At 41.0% G+C, this 25,700-nt stretch overlaps 1 protein-coding gene across 5 annotated transcripts in view; it reads right to left on the minus strand.

Annotated features, from left to right (window-relative positions):
• prex2 (phosphatidylinositol-3,4,5-trisphosphate-dependent Rac exchange factor 2) overlaps nucleotides 1-25,700 on the minus strand; it is a 94,579-nt gene that overhangs the window by 31,577 nt on the left and 37,302 nt on the right. For all 5 annotated transcript variants that reach the window (XM_040043684.1, XM_040043682.1, XM_040043683.1 and 2 more), the window contains 18 exons: nucleotides 24,275-24,350; nucleotides 23,342-23,414; nucleotides 21,932-22,074; nucleotides 21,506-21,598; nucleotides 20,567-20,715; nucleotides 20,385-20,470; nucleotides 17,296-17,432; nucleotides 15,808-15,925; nucleotides 14,942-15,126; nucleotides 12,957-13,118; nucleotides 10,379-10,601; nucleotides 9,430-9,637; nucleotides 6,367-6,546; nucleotides 6,012-6,106; nucleotides 5,597-5,679; nucleotides 3,714-3,804; nucleotides 1,829-1,957; nucleotides 831-872 (listed from right to left, as the gene is read on the minus strand). In XM_040043684.1, the coding sequence (XP_039899618.1) occupies nucleotides 831-872; nucleotides 1,829-1,957; nucleotides 3,714-3,804; nucleotides 5,597-5,679; nucleotides 6,012-6,106; nucleotides 6,367-6,546; nucleotides 9,430-9,637; nucleotides 10,379-10,601; nucleotides 12,957-13,118; nucleotides 14,942-15,126; nucleotides 15,808-15,925; nucleotides 17,296-17,432; nucleotides 20,385-20,470; nucleotides 20,567-20,715; nucleotides 21,506-21,598; nucleotides 21,932-22,074; nucleotides 23,342-23,414; nucleotides 24,275-24,350 (2,273 nt within the window). The remainder of the gene's footprint in view (nucleotides 1-830; nucleotides 873-1,828; nucleotides 1,958-3,713; nucleotides 3,805-5,596; nucleotides 5,680-6,011; nucleotides 6,107-6,366; nucleotides 6,547-9,429; nucleotides 9,638-10,378; nucleotides 10,602-12,956; nucleotides 13,119-14,941; nucleotides 15,127-15,807; nucleotides 15,926-17,295; nucleotides 17,433-20,384; nucleotides 20,471-20,566; nucleotides 20,716-21,505; nucleotides 21,599-21,931; nucleotides 22,075-23,341; nucleotides 23,415-24,274; nucleotides 24,351-25,700) is intronic.

Here is a 25,700-nt window from a genome sequence, read left to right on the forward strand (position 1 = left end):
TTCAAAGTTTTCAGGGCAAATACCTGCTACTCTCTGACTACGGACTCTCAGGAGTGTAGCTCAAGTTAACAAAAGATGATGGATGCTCAAAATCCTTAAAATATTTGGATGTCCTCGTTATTGAAAGCAGATTTGAAGGCCAGTAGAAACCTCAGTTTTTAAGGGAGGGAACTGATATTTTATTTCACAGCTTCTCGTATACAAGACTCATAATATTTTTTAAATCATTGAAAATCAGGTGAATGGTTATTAAAGTTTTGTTTTGTTTTTTTTAAGTGACGGCCAGATCGGAGGGATTTCAATTTTTTGGCTCCTGACACCTTCTATTGTAAGAAACTGAGATCTAATCCTTAGATATGGCAATGTACTTCTGACTCTTATATTTTGCATTTAATCATTAATATAAATCTCTGGGTTGCTTCCACGTTGTGCCTTTTGTCCTCTCTCTCCCCCTCCTCAACCCCAACTCTTTATGATGTGAGGCAGCTGTTGTTGTGTTTTGGTGCTATAGAAATTAACCTGAACTGAATTATAACTGTAACACAAAGTGAAAAATGTGCTCTATAATTACAGGTGCACACATGTAACTATTTTCTGTGTTGTAGGTATCTGACTTAATTCTTTCCCCTTTCTTTCATGTTTTGTGTCTGCATGTGTGTTGCTTTTATTATCTTATCTTATTGAACTTTGAGTTTGGGTCACGAGCACACAGCAAAGTCTATGGGAGTGTTATTTTGGGTTTCACTCTTAAAAAAAGGCCTAAAATTAATTTGCTGTTGCAATCTGTATTTAAACAGAGTAAATCTTCAGTGTAAAAGGAAGGGACAAACCTGTATACTGTAGTAGGACCAGGAGCAGTCGAGTCTTCACCTCTGAATAAAACAAAAAAAATAACCATTAAATAAAAGAAATTCAGTGAGACAGTGGACAACCTTTTATCAAATCAAATAGACCCATTTCTCCTTAACTGAACTGACCTATACTTTAAATTTAAAGTCTTAAAGTCATAAATAGGACAACTCTGTGTAACTTCACTCCATCTGAGCATATAAAAAAAAAAACATAACATCATAAAAACAACCAGAGGCAAAGATAACATCATAAATCCTCATTTGTTTACAGCCATCTCAGAACTCCGGGTATACTAACAGGAGGCTGCACTGCTTGAAAAGCCATCATGGGAAGAGGAGGAAAAAAAAAAAAGTAGCATACACAGGGCCTCTGCTTATTATTAATAAGGAGACTTTTCTCAAGCGTGACCGCCCGCTCACCTTTCCCAGGAGTGTTGTGTGGCTGGCCTTTGTTTGTATCTGGAAATTTAGTGCTAGTGTGTCCATGTACAGTATTACTGTATGTGTCTGTGTATTTAATCTGTCTGCCAACGAACACAAAAGCCACACACTCCCGTTGGGAATAAATATGGACGAAATGTCTCTCTGGATAAAAATCAATAAATAAAGGAATCTCACAGAGCGCAGCTCTTTAACTCTCTGCATGTGTTCAGCTCCACCTCTGTTCCTCCAATTTATGAATCCCAGGATGGTTTCAGGTTTAAAGGTTAAGGAAAGTGCTGCAGTTAGTGGGACTGCCTGTACCCACACAACTGTAACAGAGGCTATTATTACATCTCATAAATGCGACGAGGTTTACTGGATACTCTGTCAATTTAAAGCACATTTCTTCTCCAGCCAGGCATGTTCTATCCATGATAAATATTTGATGTGACTGTGTGAGCAAGCTACAAGGCTTGAGCATTGAGAAAGCATAAAGTGTAAGGGGCTGGGTGTGCATGTTAACCATGTGAGGAGCTGCTCGGGTACACGCTGACCTTCAACATATTTAGTTATGGTTTGCGTGAGCGCCTGAACGCTGCTGGGAAGGTTCCAGGGATCCTGCTTGACGTGGAGACGCAACTTTTTGGTGCAGCTCACTCGGGGCTCCATCTCCTGCTGAAACTCTGACAGAAACACAAACATACACGGTAAATTAGCATCTACCATAGCTACATGAGTGCATGTACTCTATATCAGTTGTGAGGCACACTTGGCATAAAGAGATTACCAGTCAATGAGAAAAACTGCATAAAAAAAAAAATATCGTGCCTAGATCAGCCTGCTTAACCTCATCTTTTTCTCTTTCCTTGTCAAGCTGCACCATCTCGCTCAATCTTTCTAGAGAAAATTATAGGTCACTGATGTCCAGAGGCAACACTTCTTTTTTATTAATCAATTTTAAACTCCTGCCATCAAATCTTTTTATCACCTCGCCCAGACAGTGCTGAAAAATGAGTATAAAAGCATGTCAATCTGATGTAACACCTGTTAAAAGAAACAAAAAACTACACAGAATGACTTATAATAAAGTTTACTTTGAAAAACAACAGATCTCTGAGAGAAAGGTGGCTGTTATCAGGGGCTTTGTGTGTCTTAGAGCAACAGACAGGGCGTGAGATGCAGGAATGCTCTACTTGTCAGATAATCCTATTTGCTCTGCTATCAACCACACACATTACTGGAGTTGTGATGGATCTGCTCTGATCAAGGCGTCCTGAGGGAATTTATGTGTACAAACCCGCACACAAACAGGCGCGCGCACACACATACACACACAAACCCACACACACACACAAACCCACAAAGAGAAGCGGACCTATTTTCAGTTCAAGCATATTTGCACTGACTTGAGGACAGCTGTAGATGAGAGGGGAGGCTGTGCGCCAAATGGGTCGGAGTGTTTGCAAGCTTTAGTAATCAACATGACAGAATCACTGCATAATTTTCTATTTTTTTCCCCTCTTACTGCACACTGCACTTCATAAAAGTCACTTTCAAAAAGCATAAAATAAACAAACTTTGTCATATGAGAGCTAAGCACAATACAAACCACCGGGATATAAAACAGATAGCATTTTTGCAAAGACAGAAAGAAAACAATTGCTGATGTCAACCACTTTTCTTATCTTAAAATGGACTGAGTCATCCGAATAGCGCTCCACAGAGGATAAAAGGGCAATGTAAGCTAGTTTGAATTTGTGTGGGGAATGATAAAGGGTAAATTCTGTCCTTTTTCAGTAACATTTGCTACATTTTTGTTAGAGAGATAAAACACAACAATAGAAAATCCGGTTAAAAACCAAGGCTAGGAGGAGGTCAGGTAGCAAATAAACAGAGTAAAATTAAACGATCATATAGCATACAAGCTCAAGAGCTTTTATAGGGTCACATTTTCAATTGACTGGTAAGTAGCACTACAATAAACCGTAAAGTGAAGATGAGTACCCAACTAAGTGGTGCTATTTCAGTGCTATAAAGGGAAGGACACCACAATGACTGAAAGTGAAAAGAAGTGGAAAAGTGCAGAGGCAGAGGGGAAATGGCTGGGAATCTGTTTGTTTTTTTTAAAAACATTCTCAAATCCACCTACAACACTTTCCCCAAAGTCTGTGCACACACTCATTACACAACAGGAAGTTACTGCCCCTATGTGCAGGCGGCTGCAACATTTTTCAGTGCCTGTTCTGTTTTATGTCCATATTGGTGCAGTCGGTGCTCAGGAGTCTCTAGCATCATCTTTTTCTTTGTCCTTTCTCCCAAAACGATGCAAATATAACACAGAAGAAAACACATAAGTAATTAGCTTTAATGAAAAGGTTAAACTTTTTCTATTAACAAGGATGCAGGTGACGACATCACCGGCACAAGGGGCTGTCTTACCTTGTAATCCTCTTCCAGGTGTGAAGCATTTGGTCTGCTCAAATGCCCGAGCCACTACTGCTCCTGTCAGCATGCTAGTGATTGAGTCCACCTGAAGACAGAACAAGGGTCAAGCTGATGCACTTGATACAGTTTCCTCACACAGTATGGATCGAAAGTACTGCATGTGGGTGTGGATGGAAGCAAAAGACTGCCCAGGCATACCCAACACCTGCTTTTCCTGCTCTTTCTGCAACACACATACACACGCTGACAGAGCCGCAGTGAACAAAGTTTGTGCTTTGTTTACACACTGCACAGCAGAGACAGCCAACCATGGCTTGTTTTTTTTGTGCTTGTCCTCTGCCGATTGAAACGTCCTCATAAAACACGTAATAAGATTTGGTCGGTCTTTGCTCTAAAGGTTCCAGAAAGGTCAAGGATCATTAAGGCTCTTGCAATTTTTCCCTTCCTGAGCACAATTCAAAAATACACAATCCCTGCTTTTCATACCCAAAAGCCCCAATAAACATTTGACCTTTGGAAAAAACAATAAGTTACACATGAAACAAGAGCATCTCTTTGTGTTTGAAATTCATTCACTGTGCATTTTGGTCTCATATTTGTGTTAACACACAAGGAAATAACTATCACACAATACCATTAGGCGACACAATAACAAGTTTCTTTCATTTTAACCAGGCAACAAAAAGGGAGCAAGTGTTTGGACAATGACACCGATGTGATTGAAGTGCAATTGCTGTAACTGTTTTGTAATTACAGCTATTTTTATACACAGTTCCTAACAGGATTTTAAATATAAAGATTGTTTTTAATACTTGGATGAAAATCATTTGCAGTGACTGCCTGAAGCCTAGAATCACCAAATGCTGTATTTCCTCCCTTCAGAGGCTCTATTAGGTCTTTACTGCAGTCGCTTTGAGTTGCTGATTGTTTGTGGGGGTCTGCATTTGGTTTTGTTTTAGTCACTGAAAAGCAGGCTCTGTAGGGATGAGATCAAGAGACTGACTTGGTCACTGAAGAATATCTCCTATCTCTGCTTTGAGTAACTTTTGGGTTGATTTGCAGTAAGCTTTGGGCTATTGTCTATTCTTACTGTCCAGTCAGTTTTGCAGCATTTAGCTGAATCTCAGCAGCAGCAGTTGAAAAACACTAGTAGCCTCATCCCATCGGCATCTATACGTGCCCATGCTGTAACATTGCCTCCACAGAAAATGGGGTGCTCAAGAGTGTAACCGCTGGTTTGCACTTTGTTGTGAACCTCATGAATATAAATTGATTGTAGACCTTCACAATGATATGTCTACCTCCTCAAGAGTGTTCTTCACCTGGATGGATCTTTAAAAAAAATAAAAAATAAAAAAATCGTAACCATCCACTTTAGTTGTCTTCTGTGGGCTTTCAGGGCTTCTGGTGTTGTAGGCTCAGATGGGTATTCTGTCTTTTTAGGAATGTACCATATTGTTCATTTTGTCCACTCTTAAAGTCTTTGCTTTGTCCTGTTGGTTTTTTAGCATAGTGATGGCTTCTTTCAGTTGCAATGACACCTGAACAGGGAATCAATTTATCTTTTATCTTCTGAATTCACAGAATGGGATAAGAAGGTGGCAGACCTCACCTGGCCATAAGCCTAATGTGAACTACTATTAGCCACTTAAACACTAGTATCCTGGTTCCACTGAAGTGGCAGACTATGTATTATAAAAATGTCTGTCTCCACTTCAATCACACCTTGACTGCTGGATTTAAACTGTGCACTGTGGTGTTTAGAGGCTAAATAACAGAAAATGTGTCATTGTCCAATAACCAACATTAAGTCAGAGGAATGTCCTGGGAAAATAAAATTGTGTAAAAAAAAACTTAATAACTCATATTTCACCCACCTGGCTAAACAGGTGCTCTAGAAAGCTGTGAAGCTTCTTCTGCTTATCATGTGACAGCCACACACTCGAGGGCATCTCATCTCCTGCAGAGGGGGGATTACAACTGTACTGTAGTAAAAACCAGTGCATAGGTTTACTGTATGTGGACAGAAAGTCCAGTGCATTCTAGTTAGTTCTGGTTCAAATACACTGTTACCTGTTACAAGACAGCCTTTTACAATATTACTGTTGACAAAGGCTACGGTTTATGACACCGAGCTGAAACAGGGTTTTCCTCCCTACTGCTGCATGGTCACAGGTTACTTAATGTGATCAATCATGAGGATATTACACAGAAAATACAACTCATGAATGGTTTATACCGATAAGCTTTATGTGGAGGATAACAGTGTCCCTATTGTTGCATTTTGTATACCTGAGTCCATGTCGTCACTGTGAACGTAGGAGCTGCAGTGACTGCTGCAGATGCTGGTGAAGGAGGCAATGGAGTTTCGATTGCTGTTACAGTCACTGATAAGAAATTTGAGAAAAAATTATTTAAGATGACGTATACTTTAGAGGTGCACATAATAACTGATATGGATAGGTTTGATATCATACACTTTAGGTATGGAAAACTAAGCCATGCATCTGCATTTATTGTATGAAAAGCTATGCATAAATATTGCTTTATTTACAACTTTGCTACTTGTTTTTCTAAAATCTTTTAAATGATAAAGACTCTCAGAAATTCGATCACCCTATGTGACCATGTTTGACTTTGGTTTTACCTGTATGAGTCTCTGTTGCTGATTGTGTCATGCCCGGAGTCCTCCTGCTCATCCCCTGCCATATTAAAACAGACTTTCTTCCCATTCCTTTCACCCTTCTCTCCCTCACTCTCTCCCGTAATGTAGCTCTCAGGGGTTCTCACCTCTGAGGCTGGAGGATGGGTGATGGAGGATAGAAGGCTGATGGAGAGAGAAAGGAAGGAAAGGAGGGGGAAAAAAAGGAAGAAAGGCAGGAAGGGTTATTTAAAACTATGACGTTCATCTAAATCTAGAAACAAAGCAGCATGATAACAGCAGCTCCTTTGATCATACACATGATCTTACACATGTCCCAGCACTGAAACGTTTTCATTGGTGCATACAGTCTGCACTTTAGCCCACGCAAATGTAGTAAGCTTCCACAGCTGAGTGAGCAGGCCAAACTCAAACCCCAGTCTGTTTGTGTTTGACTTCCGCACAACAGCTTCAGATGTCAGGGATCGGCATCGTATTAATAGGTTCAAACATGTAGCAAGGTGCAGCTGTGTCAACACGCTGCAGCACGGCTGCAGAGATCAGCTCCGCTCTTGTTATTACCCTTGGCTTGCATTCTGTTAGACAGCTATCAGAGAAGCAGGAAGAGGCTACGTGGGATATTTTCACAGTTGCAGCAACACATGGTGGCATTTAAAGCCATATTCCAATAAATTCTAGGCTAGGGATTTTTTTTTTAGGGGTTTTTTTTTTGTTTTGTTTTTTAATCTCTCCCCATGCAAAACACTGGCACGCGATGTCTGTTTACATTTCAGACTTATTTTAATTTGTGTCTGCTTGCATTTTCCATCGTGTCACACCATTGGCCTCCAAGACGTTTCAGAGGCAGAGGGGAAGGGATTCATCAAAAATAAACAACCTGTCTCTCTGATGGAAGCCAAATGCATCCCAGTTTGATGCCTATTTTTATGATTTTCAACACCTCTCCTCACCTCCTCCCCCTCCCTCCCCTAACCCCCTTTCTACCCATTCACAGGCTGACTAGGCCACAAAGATGCCCTCATTAAGGTCCACTCCAGGAGGCACCACAATGCCCCTTGTAAAACTGAGTGACATTCCATCGCCATGGAGAAGCCCTCCAGGCTCTGTGATTGGCTATTGGTTAATAAAGAAGTGAACGCAGTTTGGGGCCTTTGGGGCAAGGGAGCAAAGCAGAATAACAATGACTGGATCAGAGAAGTGGCTTCAAAAGAGAGAGACAGAAAAAAAAAAAAAGAAAAAAGAGAATGAGAACAGGCCAAAGTACATCACTGCTTATTGCACCAAATCAGAAAGATCTCTTAATCTCCAACAGGAAGCTCTTTAACCCACTTTGACACATTAAACTATTAGACTTCCATCACATTTATTGCATCTGTAAGTGCGTCTGCATTACAAAAGCTCCACATCAGGCCGTTCCACAGTAAGAAATTTGCATAATGATTCGCTCCATAATGAGATAAATAAGTCAGTGGATCCTATAGCTCTCCACCCACTGCTAGTCATGGTACTTTTTTATAATGTGCAAAGAATAAGGAAAAGATATGAAAACGGGTGGTATGGATTCAGGAAGGGAGGAGGCCCTGATATAATGCACGTCGCCAGGAATGTCCTCACACAGCTGCGAAGCCTTCTCGGTGGCCCCGGAGACAAAGGTTCACAGGTCACAGCCTCAATGGATTCCTCGCTGGCCGGCCAAGAACTTGTATAACGTGGAGTTGTTTGCTTTTCCCAAATTGCTTACGGATATTTCTAATCTGCCACAAATGTACCGTAGACTTCCTCTGATGTTGGGAACGGAAGAGGACTGTGTGTAACATAATGCACAAAATAGTCACCCGAGTTCATTATTACATCCTTCATGTAGTGCTGTCAGAGCTGACCACACCCAGTACAGAAAAGGAAGAGTCACAGTGAGCAAAGAATGTCAGTCTGCAGTATCCATGCTGATGGGTGCAAATACATCAAGAGATAGGAAATGAGATAAAGAAAAAGACACAGACAAGCGTAGACAAGGGAGGAAAAGGTGCCTGTAGTATTTGTAGCAGTTAAAGTAGCAGTAATAATGACCCTTGGCCAATTTGTGAACAGGTTAATGAAAACTAATCTGCTAAAGTTCTCAAAGCACCCACAAAAGGTCAAAGAGATTCAGTCACACTGCTGATGCTTGCAGTGCATCCTATTAGTATCACTCGTGGCCAACCTTACAGCTCAGCCTTAACAAGCTCCTTAAGTGCTTGTGTGTATCCGCATGTTTGAACAGATAGCTGATGCTAAAGGTCACTTTTGCTTTGGTGGGTACGTCTTGGACCATTTCAGTGTGCATGGATGCGACTACTTTAATTGCCATCGACAGGAGCATAATGAAATTTGTCCAGACTCACTCATTACGAGCCCTGCCGTGGACTCCGCTCATTATGACCGCAGTTAGGTGACAGCTCCGCTTGCAATGTTTAATGTCATTCTCTGAATGTTGCTGCCTTAGCTGAGAAGACTCCTAATGACTAAATCACCCAAATGGCCCTTCTTCATCACACACATTATAACCAGTTAGCTTTCCACCAGTAAATATTACAAATTGCTGCAGCAGCAATCTGTAGATAAAAGTTTCTCTTTAAAGGCCACTGAGGAAAACGAAATCGAGCGTCACACCCTCCTACATGAGACAGTACTTCCTGGTTCACGGGTGGTGTGGCCAAGTTTGACAGGAGGAGTGTTTCCCATTTCCTTTCCATTGCCTCATTGACTCCAAATAATGAGTCCCGTAACAGAAACAAGCATGCCAAAATCCTGATTGGCCACACACTACTTTTCCAGCACAAATTATGTTTTATAGAGAAAAAAAAATCCAAATCAACACATTTCCGCCCAAATCTTTGTCACATGCATTGCGTTCATAGGTGCTGTATGTTTACTAATGCCCAGCTGTTGCACATTTATTATGCGTGTTACTTTGGCTACAGCATGCTATATGACACAATCTGGTTTCAAAGGTCTGTGATCATTAATGAAACATATTTCATTGAGAGTAGGTATGCACACAAAGCTCACTCATGAATGTGGGCGCCGTGTGTCTCCATCTCCCTGACAGCAGCAGTGAGTTTATAGAGAAGTTTCTGATATGCATCCAGGGTGAGCAGGTCTTCTTCTCTGAGCAGGAAACGAAGGCCGTGGCCCTCGGTCCGCCCCAGGCTATGACCCGATGGTGCTGCCATAGTTGTAATGGTGTGCTGCACATTTACCATGGGGTTCAGCTTACCTGAACATAGAAGCATGAAGAAAAAAAAACAAAACAGTAGAATACAAATAAAAATAAAAGCTGGACATGTGTGTGGTATACCACAGGGTTGAGTGGTAGGGCCAAAATGATCAATGATATGTGCAAAATGACTTTTTTAAAAATGTTTTCTATTTGCTGATGAAACAAATACCTTGAGCTCTGGTGTGAACTTGCAGCAACTTTTGAACCGGATGGTTTGACATAAATATTATTGCTAAATCTGAAGAGGAAAAACAGCACTACTAACCTTATAATGTAAGGTTAGTAATAACCATTGTGAATGTTTTGGGGGGTGGGGCTTACAATTTAAGAGGTGCACTAAATCAAAAGAAGCAGTTTTCTGAAGGGAAGAAGATGTTTTTCTGTATTCGTATTTGGTGTAAGATTGTGGAATAGTTTAAATGCGGAATTACGACAATGTCCAAGCATAACTTTGTTCAAGAAGAATTATAATTATATATATATATATATATATTGATTATACTATTTGATTATATATTGACTGATTTGTAATGATTAAATAATGTTAAGTGGTGTAGGATCACATAAGTGTAAACTGCAATCTTCTCCTTTTTGAGCTATTATTGAGCAACTTGATGGCTTTATGTACAATGCATTTAGTTATGTATTGTATTTCTATTTACATGTAACTATAAATACAGACATATCAATCAATATGTAAAATTCCTCCACTGTCCTGGTGGGTTTTGTTATGCTCACCCTGCTCAGCACTGCTGCGGCCTCCTTTCTCCAGCGTATTCTTCCTGTTGTCCAGCTGCACACCAAACGCACTTCCCAAAGAGGTTGTGGTCTTTGGATAGGACACCTCCATCACATTAATGTGACAGTTTGTGGGGCAGAAGTCACTACTATGGAGAGGAGACACCTTGGCCTTTGCCTGCTTAAAGGTGGGCCATGCCCTGTTCTTGAGTACCCGGGAAAACTGGAACAAGAGCAATAAATTATAATAGTTTCAACGATTTTCTTTCAGGATTTTACACAATCACAGCAATTACAGCAGTGAAAGCCACCTTTTGTTACACTGGTAGGCGGTGGGCACAAAAGGAAGAATATTTGAATTATGCAGCTCATGTGAAACACAACGGTGTATTTATCTAGCTAAATGTGCTGTTTTGTTTTTACATTCTATGCGTGACATCTGGTCCTAGAAGAAAAGAATAAACACCAATTTCTGTATGTTCTCAACATTCAAACTCAAATATTTAAACCGAATGAAAGATCCAAGACAGACTCATAAGATTATCATTATGTGAAGAATTCCAGACCTCAGCATCACCATTTATCATCTAAATTGATATGAACGGAGTTAAAACGGTGCATAGCAGCTTTTATCATCATGTTGTAATTACGACTGGAAGTTCAGCTTTAACGACATCCAGAGCAGTGGTTTTATTTTCAGTGCAGTAATATCAAACACATTTTAAATAAAAATTGTGTTTTTAGTCTGATTCGTCTTTTCTGATGGTCACTGTGTCAGCCTAGAGATCAGCGAGTCATAAAATCTTGCTTTTTTGTGACACGACAGCCCCCACATTCCTTCCCGACTAACCGTGCATGATATCATCTGTAAGAAGGTGTTAGCGGCAAAAGAATGTAAACAGAAAATGGCAAAACGAAAGCCTCGTGTCAGGATGGCTGCCTTGTGTTAATCCATTTCAGTTATACCTAGCTACACCGGTGACATCATTCCTCTTTCACTTTGCCATGTTTACAGCTGTGCGCAGTAGAAAGCAAACTGAACAGCTGGTGGAGTGCTCGGCGTTCATAACGGTCAAGCTCATAGAGGTCGGAACTATTGTAAAAGACCAAAAAAATTAATTCAAACATGCCGGTCTTTCTGTGGGGATGTTGCGATGGTGTCTCATATACCGTGCTGGTACAAGACAAAAGTTAACAGTAACTGCAACGCCAATATTCATTTTAATTCTACCCCAAACTGACCCTGTTGTGCAAGGAAACCTCTTTTTAAGAGTTGCACTTTATTTGTAAAAACACAACACGCAGTGACGTTGTCACCAATACAGCTGATACAGAATATCATGAAGGTATTTTTTTTTCTTTGCACTTTGCGTGAACCCGCCCCACCGGGCCTGAATCCTGTCTTGGATATACAACAGATGCTTTAAGCCATCAGATCAGGTATTAGCATCTTAGGCAGATAACACAAGCCTAACGTACACCTGAAAAAAAATCCCTTTAAGCAAACATTTCTCATCTTTTATTTCTTAAAGCTGGAGTGTGAAGCTGTTGTTTCAACTGAACAGATGATTCACATGGACAATGAAGTGACCTTCAGTGACCGAAGAGTCATTTAACACATCCACGCGATCTCCGAATAAGTCAGGAAAATTTATTCCAAGCTCATGTCTCCTAATCATTTTCTGTTCCGTCTTCCTGTCCCACACAGATTTCATTTTTCTCTCTACATACATTTCTTGCTCTTTTTCTCTAGGGGTCTGAGAAGGAATGCTCTGCTGCATGAGGGGATCTTACACAACAAAAAAATGCTGGCTGTGGCTATGCAGAGATATTTATAAGTGACTGGTAATGAATCCAAGGCACAATCGCATGTTGAGTCAGATCCTCTCTCCCTCTCACGCACACTTGCATGCGTTGTTTTGCCTATAGACACATGCTTGCAGATGTGAATGAAAAGTGCTGAAAATGCTTTGGCTCTGTCATTTACCAGCTGTAATTGAAAGCAAAGCGCTATATTGTGGACACAATCACAAAGTCAGCAATAAGTGTGGAAGTCAGCAAGACACTTTGGCTTAATAAGTCTTGAAGGTCAACGACCACTCATTACATGTGCCGCTAAGAAGCATTCAGATAGTTGAGCTCTTGGTTGAACTTGTTTGTACTACGGTCCAGTCCATTTACTGACTGATGCACCTTGATACTTTAATGGAAACAAAATCAGCACGGTGAGAAAAATATGCATGTGTACCTTGTCTGTATCTTTTCAGTGTGCTTAAAGTCCTTAACACTAAAGTTTCTTTTCATTTCCAGTAAGTATGTAGTGAAAATCCCTCTACAAGTCCTGTTACACTATATCTATGTTACACTATATCTATGTTTTATAGCTTTCAGAAAGGATTCCCAGTCTTTCTTTCAGGAGCAAAACTATGTTGTGGATCTATGCAAGCGTGTATCTCCACACCAGCTGCATCCTGTTTCTATTGTTGTAGGTCTTTAGAGAATTGTCCATACTCACACTTCCAAGCTGTACAGTTTAGCATGGCAACAAGAGACTGCTCAAGGCCCTCCAAACAGTTACCTTTCTGTAGTTAGTGATGCGTCGATTAATGTGCTCTGCCCTCTCACTATGCATGGCACTGAGGCGCACCCGCAGCTCCTCTGGGATCAGATCACAGCTGGAAATCAACCTTCCACACATCTGCACCAGCGCATCATCATTACGCGCCAGTACCTCCAGGATCTGATTTCAGAAAGAGTAAACAAAGTCAGGGTTGATTAAATGATATGCAAATGTTTCTATTTAAAAAAAAAAAAAAAATCCCTTTTGGGGGAACTAATGGGATGTAAATGAATGACCAAGCTCCTTATTCAGTCGAAAACAAGATCAAAATTGGACAGAGGGCAGATTTTTTTGCAGCATTTCATCAGGAGTTTAATTCCAATATGAATATTATTGTGATGCATGTACTGTTTATATGAAGACTGCAAATCAGAGATTAGATATGAAGACAATAAGACGCACAAAACTCTGAGCCTTCTTAATGAGATGCCCAGTGGAGGAGGGTGGGAAGCGAGGGAGGAAATGTAACAGCAGGAAGAGACTGAAGCACAAGACAACCCATGCACCCCGACAGCGTAACCAACATTAAAATTCAACATCACACAGATCTCAGAGGACGGTGTGGAATGCGGGAGCAGATGTTTATAATAATACTAAAATTTTACTTGGGAGAAAAGAGATATTGCATATAGTGAGAGAAGTTATGGCAAGTGTTGTTTTGTGCATGTCATCGGCAGTGTTTAGAAGAGAGCTTTCACACACTTTAGAGGGCAAGAACAGTAAATCTAGATCAACTTAAAAACATGTACCCAAATGTGATCTTGTCTAATTTACCATAAACAAGACAGATGTTGTTCATCATGAAATTTGGCAGAAATACGCTTCAAACTGTGTTTCATTTCCCACATCAGCAAGTGTGCATCTGTGTCTGAGTGAGTCTTCCATCCTCTGTGTATCTTAAATCAATAATGATCATTCTGTGAACATCACTGCTGGGATGTAAAAAGCATGCACTTAGCCCAGCTGAGAACTAACACGACTAAAATAAAGCTGTCTCTTTTCACTAGCTTCAAGCTCCACTCCAATCTGCACAGCAGGAAAGCTGTTGGATTTAGTGACAACAAAAACGTTACACTGGAATTTATGGTGGAATTTGTGTATCTTGTCAAATTTGAGGCGAAAAGTGTCGTGTGTTAGTAGTCTACTGCTCAAGAGCCGGCTAAAACACAGACAAGATGTCTGCTGCTATCCCTTACCAAGCAAGGAGCTGCTCTTTGGTAATAAGCACCACTATCCATCATATAAAAGGTAATAAAATGTCTCCCTCTCTTTCACTGTCGTCCCTCTTTTTGTCCACAACCATCCAGGATGAAAGTCACAGCTTAACGCAACATCTTTGCTTGATAAATTACGCTCAGGGGGAATTTTACTAGCTGAATAGGACATTCTGCTAGATGTGGATTTGCTAACACAGAGAACTTCAACTACTGGGTTCCCTGTCAGGTGGAGAATACACACCTCATGGGGGCTTTTCTGCATTTTTGCAGAGCACTAAACACCAAACTTTGCCTCCTGCCTTAGTAATAGTGAATCACATGAGGCCTGCAATTAATGAATCCATAGTGTAGAGGTTAACACATTCACCTAACAAGCAAAAGATCTCCAGTTCAGTCTCCAGAGGGGAGAAAAATCTCTCTAGGGTTGCATCAGGAAATGGATTTAAGTAAGGCTAAATCAGACATGCAGGGCTATGTGCTGTGACAACTCCTTGTAAATAAGGAAGGACCTGAAAGTAGCTTTATGAGTCATATTCAGTTAAACAAATACAATACATGAGAGAAAATGCTAATAAATGTAAGGCTGGAAAATTTGATATTGGACAAATATCTACTATAAAAGCTACCAACTAGCCTACCAATTATTTTTGCATTAAGATAAATAAGTAAAACACACACCCCTAATGAGAAAGGAAATGTAATGTATTCATGTAATTGCATTTTTACCTTAGCAGTGAGGCTGAAGAATCCCTTGGGTTCAACCATCTTCTCCAGTACATGGCATTTGGTGCCAGCTGTGCTGTCATACTCGTACACCACTCCGTACTCCAGGTGGACATTGTCTACTGTCAGACTTACATGGTCTGTTTTTCCATCAATGATAGCTATAGTGTTGATTTTGTCCATTACCTCTGAGGTTGGAGACACAAAAACATAAGACATAAAAAAAAAAAAAACATATAGTATAAAATATTTATGTTTATGTTGGCGAAGCAACAAGGCGGTATTTATGCCTGAAACTATTATAATGACATGTAATAATGTTCTACAATGCACTGATGCAGTTTTTTCCAGTGTTTTCATCACCACACTTAGAACTGTGGGAGGCCTCTGTTCACCAAATCTGCAGATAATTTCAGAGAAAGACCTTCTGCTCGTGGCTTTCTTCCATTTCCCTCCAAAAAACCAAAAAACAAACAAACCCCGGAGCAATTCCAAGAGCAGCAAGTTAACCAGCCCTACAGTAAAGCAGTGACCTAATGTAGTTATAAATCCTGACAGAGCTGTTTGCTATGAAGGGAATAGCTTTCCTGTTTTACTCTCTCATTGGGATGCATAAATTGCAGGGGGAAATTAACACTTGATGAGCCAGAGGGGGCAGCTGTTCTCACACTAACACATTCCAGATGAGCATGTTTGGAGCTATGTTTTACTTGTTAACTGAAGGAGGTAATGGGATTGTGTTCCTGTGAACAACCCTGCATTACATCCACAGACACTTTGAGAAAAGGAAAAAAAAAAAGAAGCACTTTGCCAAAATGACATATTCCCATGTAGCTTGTGAATGAGCATGTGTGTGCGTGTGTCGTCACCTTCGACTTTACACTCAAAGCCATCTCCATTCTTCTCAGGGATGGGTTTCTGGTTAGTTTTCTGGTTGTCCTCCTGGGCGTTCTCACTGCTGTTGTAGACCCACTTGATAGTATCTTGCTAAATACATTTAAGAAAAAAAAAAAATTAAAGATGGATTTCATTTGAACTTTTTATAACATTATTTTTGTATCATATTAGTGAAGAAGATGCTAAAATGAAATTTTCCCCCCAATTTACACTTTAAATTGACTAACTGTAGTCTGTGTCTTTTAATTTACAATTAATTTAACTGGAGAAATTATAGGCCCATATGTACACAACTGTCCACATGAATCAATCTACTGCAGCATCACTCTTATCCCTCCAACCCTGGTGTTTAACAGGTGGCATTTCTATTACTCTGTTGATTGTGTGCATGTGTACACAAGCTGAGGCTGGAGGTTTGTTGCAGCCCGTTTAGCTGATTCTGCCTAGATATGGTGTGCAGTGTCACAGTTGGGTTGGCAGAGCATACAGTGAAAAGTCTTCACAAACATATGGAAACATGGCTCTCGGTGAGACCGCAAAAGCAAACCCATGCCAAACTCATCAACCCACTCTAGCATGCCCTGTGTGTATTTGAGTGTGTGTGTCCTTTCTCTACATCCAAGCCCACAGAGGGTTTTCTGCCAAGGCTACATGCTGCGCCGTCCCATTGGTCTGTGGTTTTCTAGTGTACAACCGCACACGCAGGCACGCATATACAAACACACACAAAGACGCAAAGAGCGAGAAGGAGAGGGTGGTTCCTCCGGGTCCACACTTGATGGAAACCAGATCTCCAGGAGTTTTGGAACACTCTAGTGCACCATTAAGCCTGAGGTCCACACGAGGCTCAATTATAATGACACACTACACTAACTCACACCATACACACACCCTGGGGTTTCTATTTTTCACCGTTTCCCACCTTCGACAGGTGGACCGAGCTCTCCTCCTACTCTTGTCTGCTGTCTAGCCTACCCCGCACTATCCCCCTCTTTCCTTCCATCTTCAATCAGTCTTACTCCAAGGCTCTCACCCACTCTGACCCCCAGCCAGCCTCGGGATCCTTTCCCACCTCTGTCTGCAGCCTGCCAGTCTCCCACAACAAGCCCACCACTGTGAGCCAGGGGTCAGTGCTAAAGAAGCCAAAACTACTATTATTTTTGCGTAATGACCCAAATGAAGGAAAGGCAGAGAGAACCAGGGTAAATAGTTTCCCTTATTTTCTGCTCTTTTGCACTTCTACTAACAAATTTGCAGAAATGAATTCTATTTTTCCAGCAAGACAATCATTTATTCATTTTTTTTCTCTGCTCCACAGTGACACATAATAAAAATTAAATACTTTTTCATTACCGCTGGATGACATCCCACCCCCACCCCCCTTGACAAATCCTTGTGTCTGGTTAGATTTACTCTGCAGTTTATCCCTTTTTGCTTTTCCTTTCTTCCTCCCGTCTCACCTGCGTGGGTCGCCGATACTTCCTGCACGCTGTGACATGAGCGATGACGCTGGCATGGCTCTCCTTGCTCACATTGATACCGTTCACCTTTATAATGCACTGGCCTGGGTGGAGACCGGCAGTTGCTGCCACTGTGCCTGGCGTGAGACAGACAGAGATGCAAGGGGAAGGAGGGGTGACAAGAGTAAGAGCTACCGCACGTTATCTTGCAGGTGCATGCTGAAACCGGATGAAAAAAACATGAGCACATCCTAAAAAAAAATAATTGTCACTTTTTCCACATCCTGTATGCAAAATTAGATTGAACAACATTCTTTTTTTTTTGCTTTGTATTTACAAGACTGTTTCCTGTTTTTGGCAGCTCAGGAGGAGTGTGAGAGGGAGAGTGTGGTGCAGGGAGGAGGGAAGTTGTTTATCTGGGGTAGACGAAGGCCTCTGAGGGATGTGATTCAGACCATAGGAGAACTTCAAGGTTTACAGCTATCAGAAGGAAGTGTATGGCAGACTAAATATTCCTCCCATTTGTTTTCTCAGCTCCTTAAAAATACATCATGAAGACCTCGCGCTGCAATGTAAGGAATCTGTAATCACTTGGCCGAAGATTGCAGGGACGGACATATCCAGTGTACTTTCCTTTCCGCTTCAACTGAACTTATAATATATCAACAATAGACAAGGATATTCTAGTTATTAATAGAGTAGAAGAGAAGAGTCTACATATTACATTAAAAACACACTTAGCAAAGTCCAGTATGAATGAGTATTGTTCAAAACATTTTTATATTTTCTTTATGCTTTCTACAAGGGCTTCAACATCTTCTAAGTGGCCTTTTTGCCCAATCCCCCCACAGGCCTTGGGATTCTCTAAAAGGATAAACAAGTATTGCTAATGAACGATAAAATATAATGATCAATAACTCTCTAAGCACCCAGTCTCAGGTGAGTTGCTCCTTTAGAAAGGTCACCCCAACAGTATTAACATACTAGTGTTGAGCAGGTTTATTGCTTGCTATGTTAATTGCGTTTACAACAGCATACTTTAGTACTATTACACTATTTAGAGTGCATAAGTGTGTTTACACTGATAAGCACAACTAAATGAAGGGCAGCTCAAGTACCCAGATGGTGTACTAATAATGGTCAAAAGTTGAAACTTCAGTTGAATCCTCAGTAGTTAGCATTTTGGCTATAGCACCAAACAATTTTTAGAAAACTCAAGGAGGATTCAGGTAGTTAACTAGCTGAAAGATGGCTTTCTGGCCATGTGGAGTTGTGCTATGGCACTCCATAAGGCTAGTGCCTTCTACTTACACTACATTCAAGACCTTTCTAAGTGTTTAAGACATTTTAAGGTGAACAATGTCTATATCATAAGGAAAAAACAACCAACACAATAACACACATCCATCTAGACTCCTGATTTTCTGCAACTGTGGTCAAAAATTACGTGAAGTCATCACAGACATGAATATAATGATAAGTCTGGCGTTTTATTGATTTCTTTAAACTGTTCTTTTTCCACTGTGGAATAATTGTACAGCATACATCTTTACTGACTTTAAAAATACAAGACGTTTGAATTTATTTTGGATTTTCTCTAATCCCCACGGGGTCAAAATTATACATACGGGCTCAAATACTCACATGAACCCTCACCAACTATGATGAGAAGGGACAATCAACAAGCTTCTTGTCATCTGTTCTCATGGTGACATATCTCTGGCCTGATATTTGACCACTCTTAACAGAATCGGTAGACTTAATTTAAATTAGTTGCCTTCCTGACATGGAGCAAGCTTTACTTTACAGTTTGGGACTTTGGGAAGATCATTCCTGAAGCATAATGTTAGCATGCTTTATCTGTTCTAAAACCAGTTTTGATATGTGTTTGGGATCATCGTCCTGGAACACTCACCTCTGTCCAGGTTTCAACCATCTAGCTATCTGATTTGAGGTGAAGCTGAAGAATTTAGATGCAATCCTCCTACCATCCACTTTTTGCAACCTACCAGTACCACTGAGAGTAAAACAGCTCCACAGCATGGCGCTACCACCACCATACTTGACAGCTGACATTATGTTCTTAGGTTTGAAAGCCTAACCTTTAACCCTTTAAACAAATTAGATTAGAGAAAATCCTAAAATCCTAAATAAATTCAAACTTGTAAAACAAAAATTGATTGCACATCACAGCAGTGATGTATACTGCAGACATAAAAGTTTAAAGAAATCATCAAACCCCCAAACAAACCATGGCATTCATGCCTATGATGAGTGTAAGTAAACTTCTGACCACAGCTGTAAAAATATAGATGCCTGGTTCGCATAAACACTTATTTTACAAAAATGTGCAACACCGGTGTCAAGCAACGGTGCCAATACACTGAATTGCTGTGTGAAATTAATTTCAAGACAGAGATTTTTGTGCAACTGCTCTTTTTCTGTGCCTCGGTTTCTTCATCTCTAATTGGTATTACCAGCTCCTGTTGACCTCAGACACCAGGGAACAGAAGCTATTATGACAATCCAAGGAATGAGACACCTCCTATATATATATTGAGCTTTGTCCCCGGGGATCGCAGCATCCACTTAAACACACACCAGGTTCCCAAGCAACCACATCATCAAGTCAACACATGCAGGCGCACACATGCACGCTGACAAATAAAAGGAAAAATAAAAATAAAAGATTCAATTCCCTTAAGATGGAGACGAATTGTTTTTTGATTGGACCCTACCTCATGCCAGCCCTGATAGCAGTGCGACTAAATATGCTGCATTAGGTAAGAGGCCTGATGAATTTAGAGCAAAAAATGCAGAGTGCTTTCCTATCAAACTGATCGGTGAAGGAGAATTGCTGAACAAAGCCTTTCCTATCAAACTTTCCTATCCTAATCGAACTGCTAAGAAAAATGCGAGTAGGTGCATGGAAATCATTGCGATCATGTCACACCGCAGCCAAGTCACGCACACCCCCAAAGCTGGTGTAGCAGCTGCTCGCCAGCTGTGCCACAATAACAAAGAGGTGATGGAAAGACTTTTGCTGATGAGGCCAGACAGCTCAAGTGGTGGAAACTGCAATCTCTTACCTCTCCCAACAGCATGGACCACAGAAGGACCGAATCCACGGATCTGGAATCCCAAGCCATCGGCCGAGTCTGGAATCTTAATCGTCCTGGAAATGAAAGGAAAGAGTAAATTACCGAGCTGGGATATGCACACAATAAGATGAAATTGACATTGCGTGTGCGTGCAAAGATCTGACACTTACTCTCTAGGCTTGGTGCTGACCAGCACTCTGAGGGGTCCTTTGCTGTTAAAACATTGCTTGAGGAGAGCTTCAACTTCAGAGAAAGGCCTGAGGAACACCAGGTCTCCATTTATAGCAAACAACTTCTTCCCCACTTCCAGACCAGCCATCTTGAAAGAGAATATGAAGAACAAGAGAAATAAATATAAATTATAGAAAAGGATTAAGTCACACATTCGGTCTTAATGTGACGCAGAATCACAGTGGACCGTTTGAATCACAATGAAAAGCACGCACACTCCCAGCATTAGGAGACAACACTGGGTAACTTGTGTCTGTCAGCACACAGCTGGATCCTGTTGAGGATTTAATTTTTTTTTAAGACATCACACAAAACGCTATTCTCAATGCAAGCCAGACGTTCAAGGCTCCTTCAGTGCTACTTTAGGACTGGAGGGAATTATAGATCATGCGCTCAAACTGATCACATTTGCCTTCGAACCCTCTTCTCTCATTTTCAAATAGCAGATCAAAGCTAAAAAAAATCTGCCCCATATTTGTATGAAAGTACTAAAGGTAGCATTAGTGCCACATCACAATAAAGCAGGTTTAGAGGAAGGGCAAAGAGTCACGAGGTTATATTTTTCGTGACTAATGACTGAATCACATTTTAATAACAAAAGACTTCTACTGGCTGGCACATCTGCAACACAGCTCTGCCTTTACTTTCATCTTTGAAAATAAAATCAAAGCAATCACATTAGCAGTGCTCCTTCCTATTCTCTATAACCTATGATCTGCTAAATGAGGAGCAACTCGAGGAGAGCTTTATGCCTGGAATGCATTTTTTTTTTTTTTTTGCATAAACATTACTAACACGTTGCAAAAAGGCTTCAAAGAAGTACAGAAGAAACTTCACGATTGTGCTTTTGTGCATCTCTGTGTGTGAGACCGTGTCACCTCAGCTGGGGAGCCCTTCTCAACAAATTTGATTATGGGGACTCGGTTCCTCTCTTCCAGGGTAAAGCCATAGCCTCCATCACTGGGCCTTATCTGGAAAACAACATGTCTCGCATCAGCAAAATCCCAAGCGAGCAGACCGAGCACAAACACGGACACAGCAGAAGAAGATACTATTAAAGACCGATAGCACAGACATTTCTGTCTGCTCGCTCGCTGCAAAAAAACAAAAACAAACAAGGTTTGCTTACCAAGGTATAAAATGGACTTTTGCAGCGTTATTACTTTTACTTCTCACAGCTGTGTGCTGCATAATGATTTACAGTGTTTCCACTTTGCTCCAAGTTGTGAATAAATCCCAGCAAGCCACAGCATATCAGTCGGAGTGAGCGATAATCGATCAATAATCCACCAAGGAGCACTCACCAGGAGAGACTTGGAGATGACATTTTCAAGTATTTTCAGGTCATGCTTCATAGGTTTGTATTTTGTGTTGGAACCCTCCATCTCCTCATCAGCGAAGAAGCGGAACAGTAGGGGCTCGTCCTTGAATTCACTCTTCTCCAGCACTGAGGGAGGTGACAACAAAGTCACATATGAAAAGTGTGACTGGAAAGTTCAACAGTCCACAGATTTAGCTACAAATGCCAAATACAGTTTAATGTGATAGCTAAATGTGAATGTGTTAAAGCTTGTTATCTGACTCCTACCTATATCTGCAAGTAATAGGAGATCCTAATTTTAATTGTTTTTTAATGTATGCGAGTGTCGGAAAAAATTGTTACTTGAAAGGTGGATTTAAAATGTTGGACCCAGACAACTTCTGAGGGAGTAACCTCACTGTGTGGTGCTGTGCAGAAGCAGAACATGTTAAATTTAGCAAAAAAACTCTTTTTGCATTACGCTAAGAAGTTTAAACCCATTTAAGTGTGACCGCAGTAGTATTTGCACGCCTAATGCACAAATAGACACTTTGGGAAACAATGAGACCCCACTTTTATGGCAAAAGGAAAAAAAAAAAATCTTTTGAACAAACCAGGTCTCAGGAGCAACATAATATATCCACTATGACTTTCAATTTTAAACCAAAAAAATAGCCCTGAGGGGAAAGAACAGAGCTTCCTTCTAACATTTCCTCACTTCATTCCTCTCAAGATCAGATATAGCTACATCGTGAGGGCAAATAACTTACAGGCACGAAATGAAATTATGAAATTACCCTGTAGGCAGTGGAAGTGACAGGAAGTTTGATGGCTGGGGTTGTTATGTTCTGGAGATGTGCTGGTAATTTGTAGTGTGAGGCTTGAACTGCGGGTAGTTTGAAGCAGTTGCATCATGGGGGTACGAGGTGACATGCTGTGATTCATACTGTAGTGTGCATGATGTGGACTTTGGCACAGGGGAGGTGCGCAGTTAAAAACAAATCCGACTCTCATAAGCAAACTGTAACCATGGCCACTGTCTGTTTTGCACTTACAGATAAACAGTTTTCATGTATTTACCCATAGCACTTAGTTACTTAAGACATATACAGTGCATACAGTATATGGGAACATGCATACATGGAATTAATGATGGTATGCAAGCATCACACACGCACTTATATTCACTGGTTTGGAAAATAGTTCTATTCCTGTAGCATGTCAGAGGGATATTAAGTAGAAATGGAAAAAGAACAAGTGTGGTTATGTTCTAAAACAGGACGCTAAATGCCAGACGCCCTCTGCGTGGTTTCACCAAAGCATTCATCTCTCATTTACTCAGTGATGGAGAGGATTCCAAAGTTCTGCAGGATTTTTTCCCTTTTATTTTAATCAGGAGTGGAAAGTGCCGTACCGTGATGCATGAAGCCATTGTTGCAGAGCTCCACCCCCAAGATCACCGCTTCCTCCCTCGTTCTGCAGTCCCCCTGCACCAGAAGAGTGGACACGCGGGAGAAATAAGACAGATGTAAGCGTGAAGAGTGGGTATAGTGAATAAGTCAGAAGATAAAAAAAGAAGCAAAGGAGGATGAGAGAAAACAGAACAAAGGACATTGTGTGTTTAGAGTGCAGTCAAAATGTCACATTCACACCCCTCCTTTGTTCTTGCGTCCAAAAGCCCTCAAGGCCAGCAGAGCCACTGCACACTCGATCTTAAACAGAGCCAAAATCATGTCTAGACAAGTGAGAGCCACTCCACTGCACCGACTCAAACACATGCATATGGAATACCGCAATCACGCACATGCACGTTTACGCAGACACAAGCATGTAATGTCTGCCAGCGATTCTGTGGTTGCTGGTCGCCATATACGTTTCATCCCTTTGTTGTCGTCCCGAACAGGACTATCAATCTGTCAACCTCAGAACTTCCTGTCATAGTCAATAAAGCTTTGCTATCCAATCAATTCTGCTTTTCTTTTTTCGTTTCCTCTCGGCTCCTTTGAGAGCTTCATGTCTGATGGTGTCTTTTTTTCTGCTGCACATCTGAAGTGACTGACGTGTAACAACAGCAGACACTCCCAGAATTATTTTTTTTAAACTTCTATGCTTGAAAGGGGAAGAGGTGGGACATCTGTTTTCAACATGGCCAGAAACTAATGGAAAGGTGTCTTCTTAAAAAACACACAAGAAACTATATGAAAGTATCTGAATTTAAAGAAAAAAAAAAAAATGGTGTTCAGAATAATAATCTAACTTCATCAAATTCTTTGCACAAGCAAAATAGAAAAATTCAACAACTTGTATTCTTATTAAATAACATTTGTGAAGCAGCGAAAGAGCTTACCTGTGCTATAAGCCAATCTATGAGCTTGTTAGCCATGACCACTGATTTGTAGGTCCGTAAATGATAGTCCTTGTCCCTGGATGGGCACAAAAGCAGAAGATATCAATAGAGGGATCTGGAAAATAAAGTTCTTGGTATTTTTAATTTTACTATTTGCTTTAACTGTGAAAAAAAAAAAATGTAGGCAAAGAATATGTAGAGAAATAATTGCTTGGTCTATTTAAACACAATGCCCAAAAGGAGGGATAATAATTCCCAGTGTCAGCGAGACGTGGCCTCGTTTCAAGTACTGGCTGGTGTTTGGCCTTGGGGTGCTCCATGTCAGTATGGGGTTGCTTTTCTCAGTGTTACCCACACAGCCGCACTTTGCCAGACCCCGAGAATGCTGTTTGAAATGGAGCCGTGACTTTCCCATGAACACAGGGGCCTCCCCGGGGACACGCGGGGGCTGAGCTGCAGGGCCGGGAAAGTCCAGAACCACCGTGACTTACACCACTCCACCGCTTCCAGCACATGCAAACACTTACACACGCGCACACAAAACTAAACATACACAGGCCTTTCTAGCACACACAGTTCAGACAAGTCAAACAAGACTTGTGGGCCAAGTTAAAGTCTGATTTCAGACTCCTGGTACTCTTCAGAAAGTGAATTGTTAGAGGCCAAGCGCGGCCATGTTTGATCCATTCTGAAACTTTCTGTTACATAACTGTGCCTGACAGCCTGCGCTAGTCTCGGATGAGGACGGTACAGCTGGAAGCCATGTCGCACCATGCATAAACCACTCTGACAGAGGAACCAAGAGCCACCCTGCATTTCCCCCAAAATGGGATACTAGAGCCAGTGAGAGTTGGGCTTCAGCGGCTGGTGCAAAGTGAGGCTGTCAGAGTGAAAAATGGGGGTAAACAACGGCCCATTGGGCAGCCATATGTCGAGGATAAGGAAACAGCAGTTTGAGGAGTAACAGAGGGAAAGGTCAGAGAGGTGGTTTTTAACTTGCTGTCCAATGACAAAGTTTGTCTTGACATTTTGTGAGCAAACGGATGCAACTGTCGTACTTTCTAAGTACTCCTTAGAATAAATTACACAGAGGATGCTGAAAGTTCAAGCTTTAATCCACTGCTCAGGAGTGAGAAATTAATCAAGCAGTTTTCCATACTGTTTGTTATTCTGAAAATCCTACCCATGCATCAGTAAATATTAAGCTTCTGGAGGACTCCTCAGCATAATGAGGAAAACTTGTCAACATTTCAAATGCTGAGGTAAAAATGACAGTTTTTTTCCCCCCATTGTATGTAAAGAATATTTATGAGTGGCCTTGGCTCTAGTGTCCCTGTGTACATGATGAAAAATTGTTCTTATTATCTATTTCAACATATAACTGTGTACAACAGCTTAAGTGGGCATTTGCTCCTTTGCAGCGAGA

This window comes from Simochromis diagramma, unplaced genomic scaffold, assembly GCF_900408965.1.
Source record: "Simochromis diagramma unplaced genomic scaffold, fSimDia1.1 OVJJ01000602.1, whole genome shotgun sequence".
Classification (NCBI taxonomy): Eukaryota; Metazoa; Chordata; class Actinopteri; order Cichliformes; family Cichlidae; genus Simochromis; species Simochromis diagramma.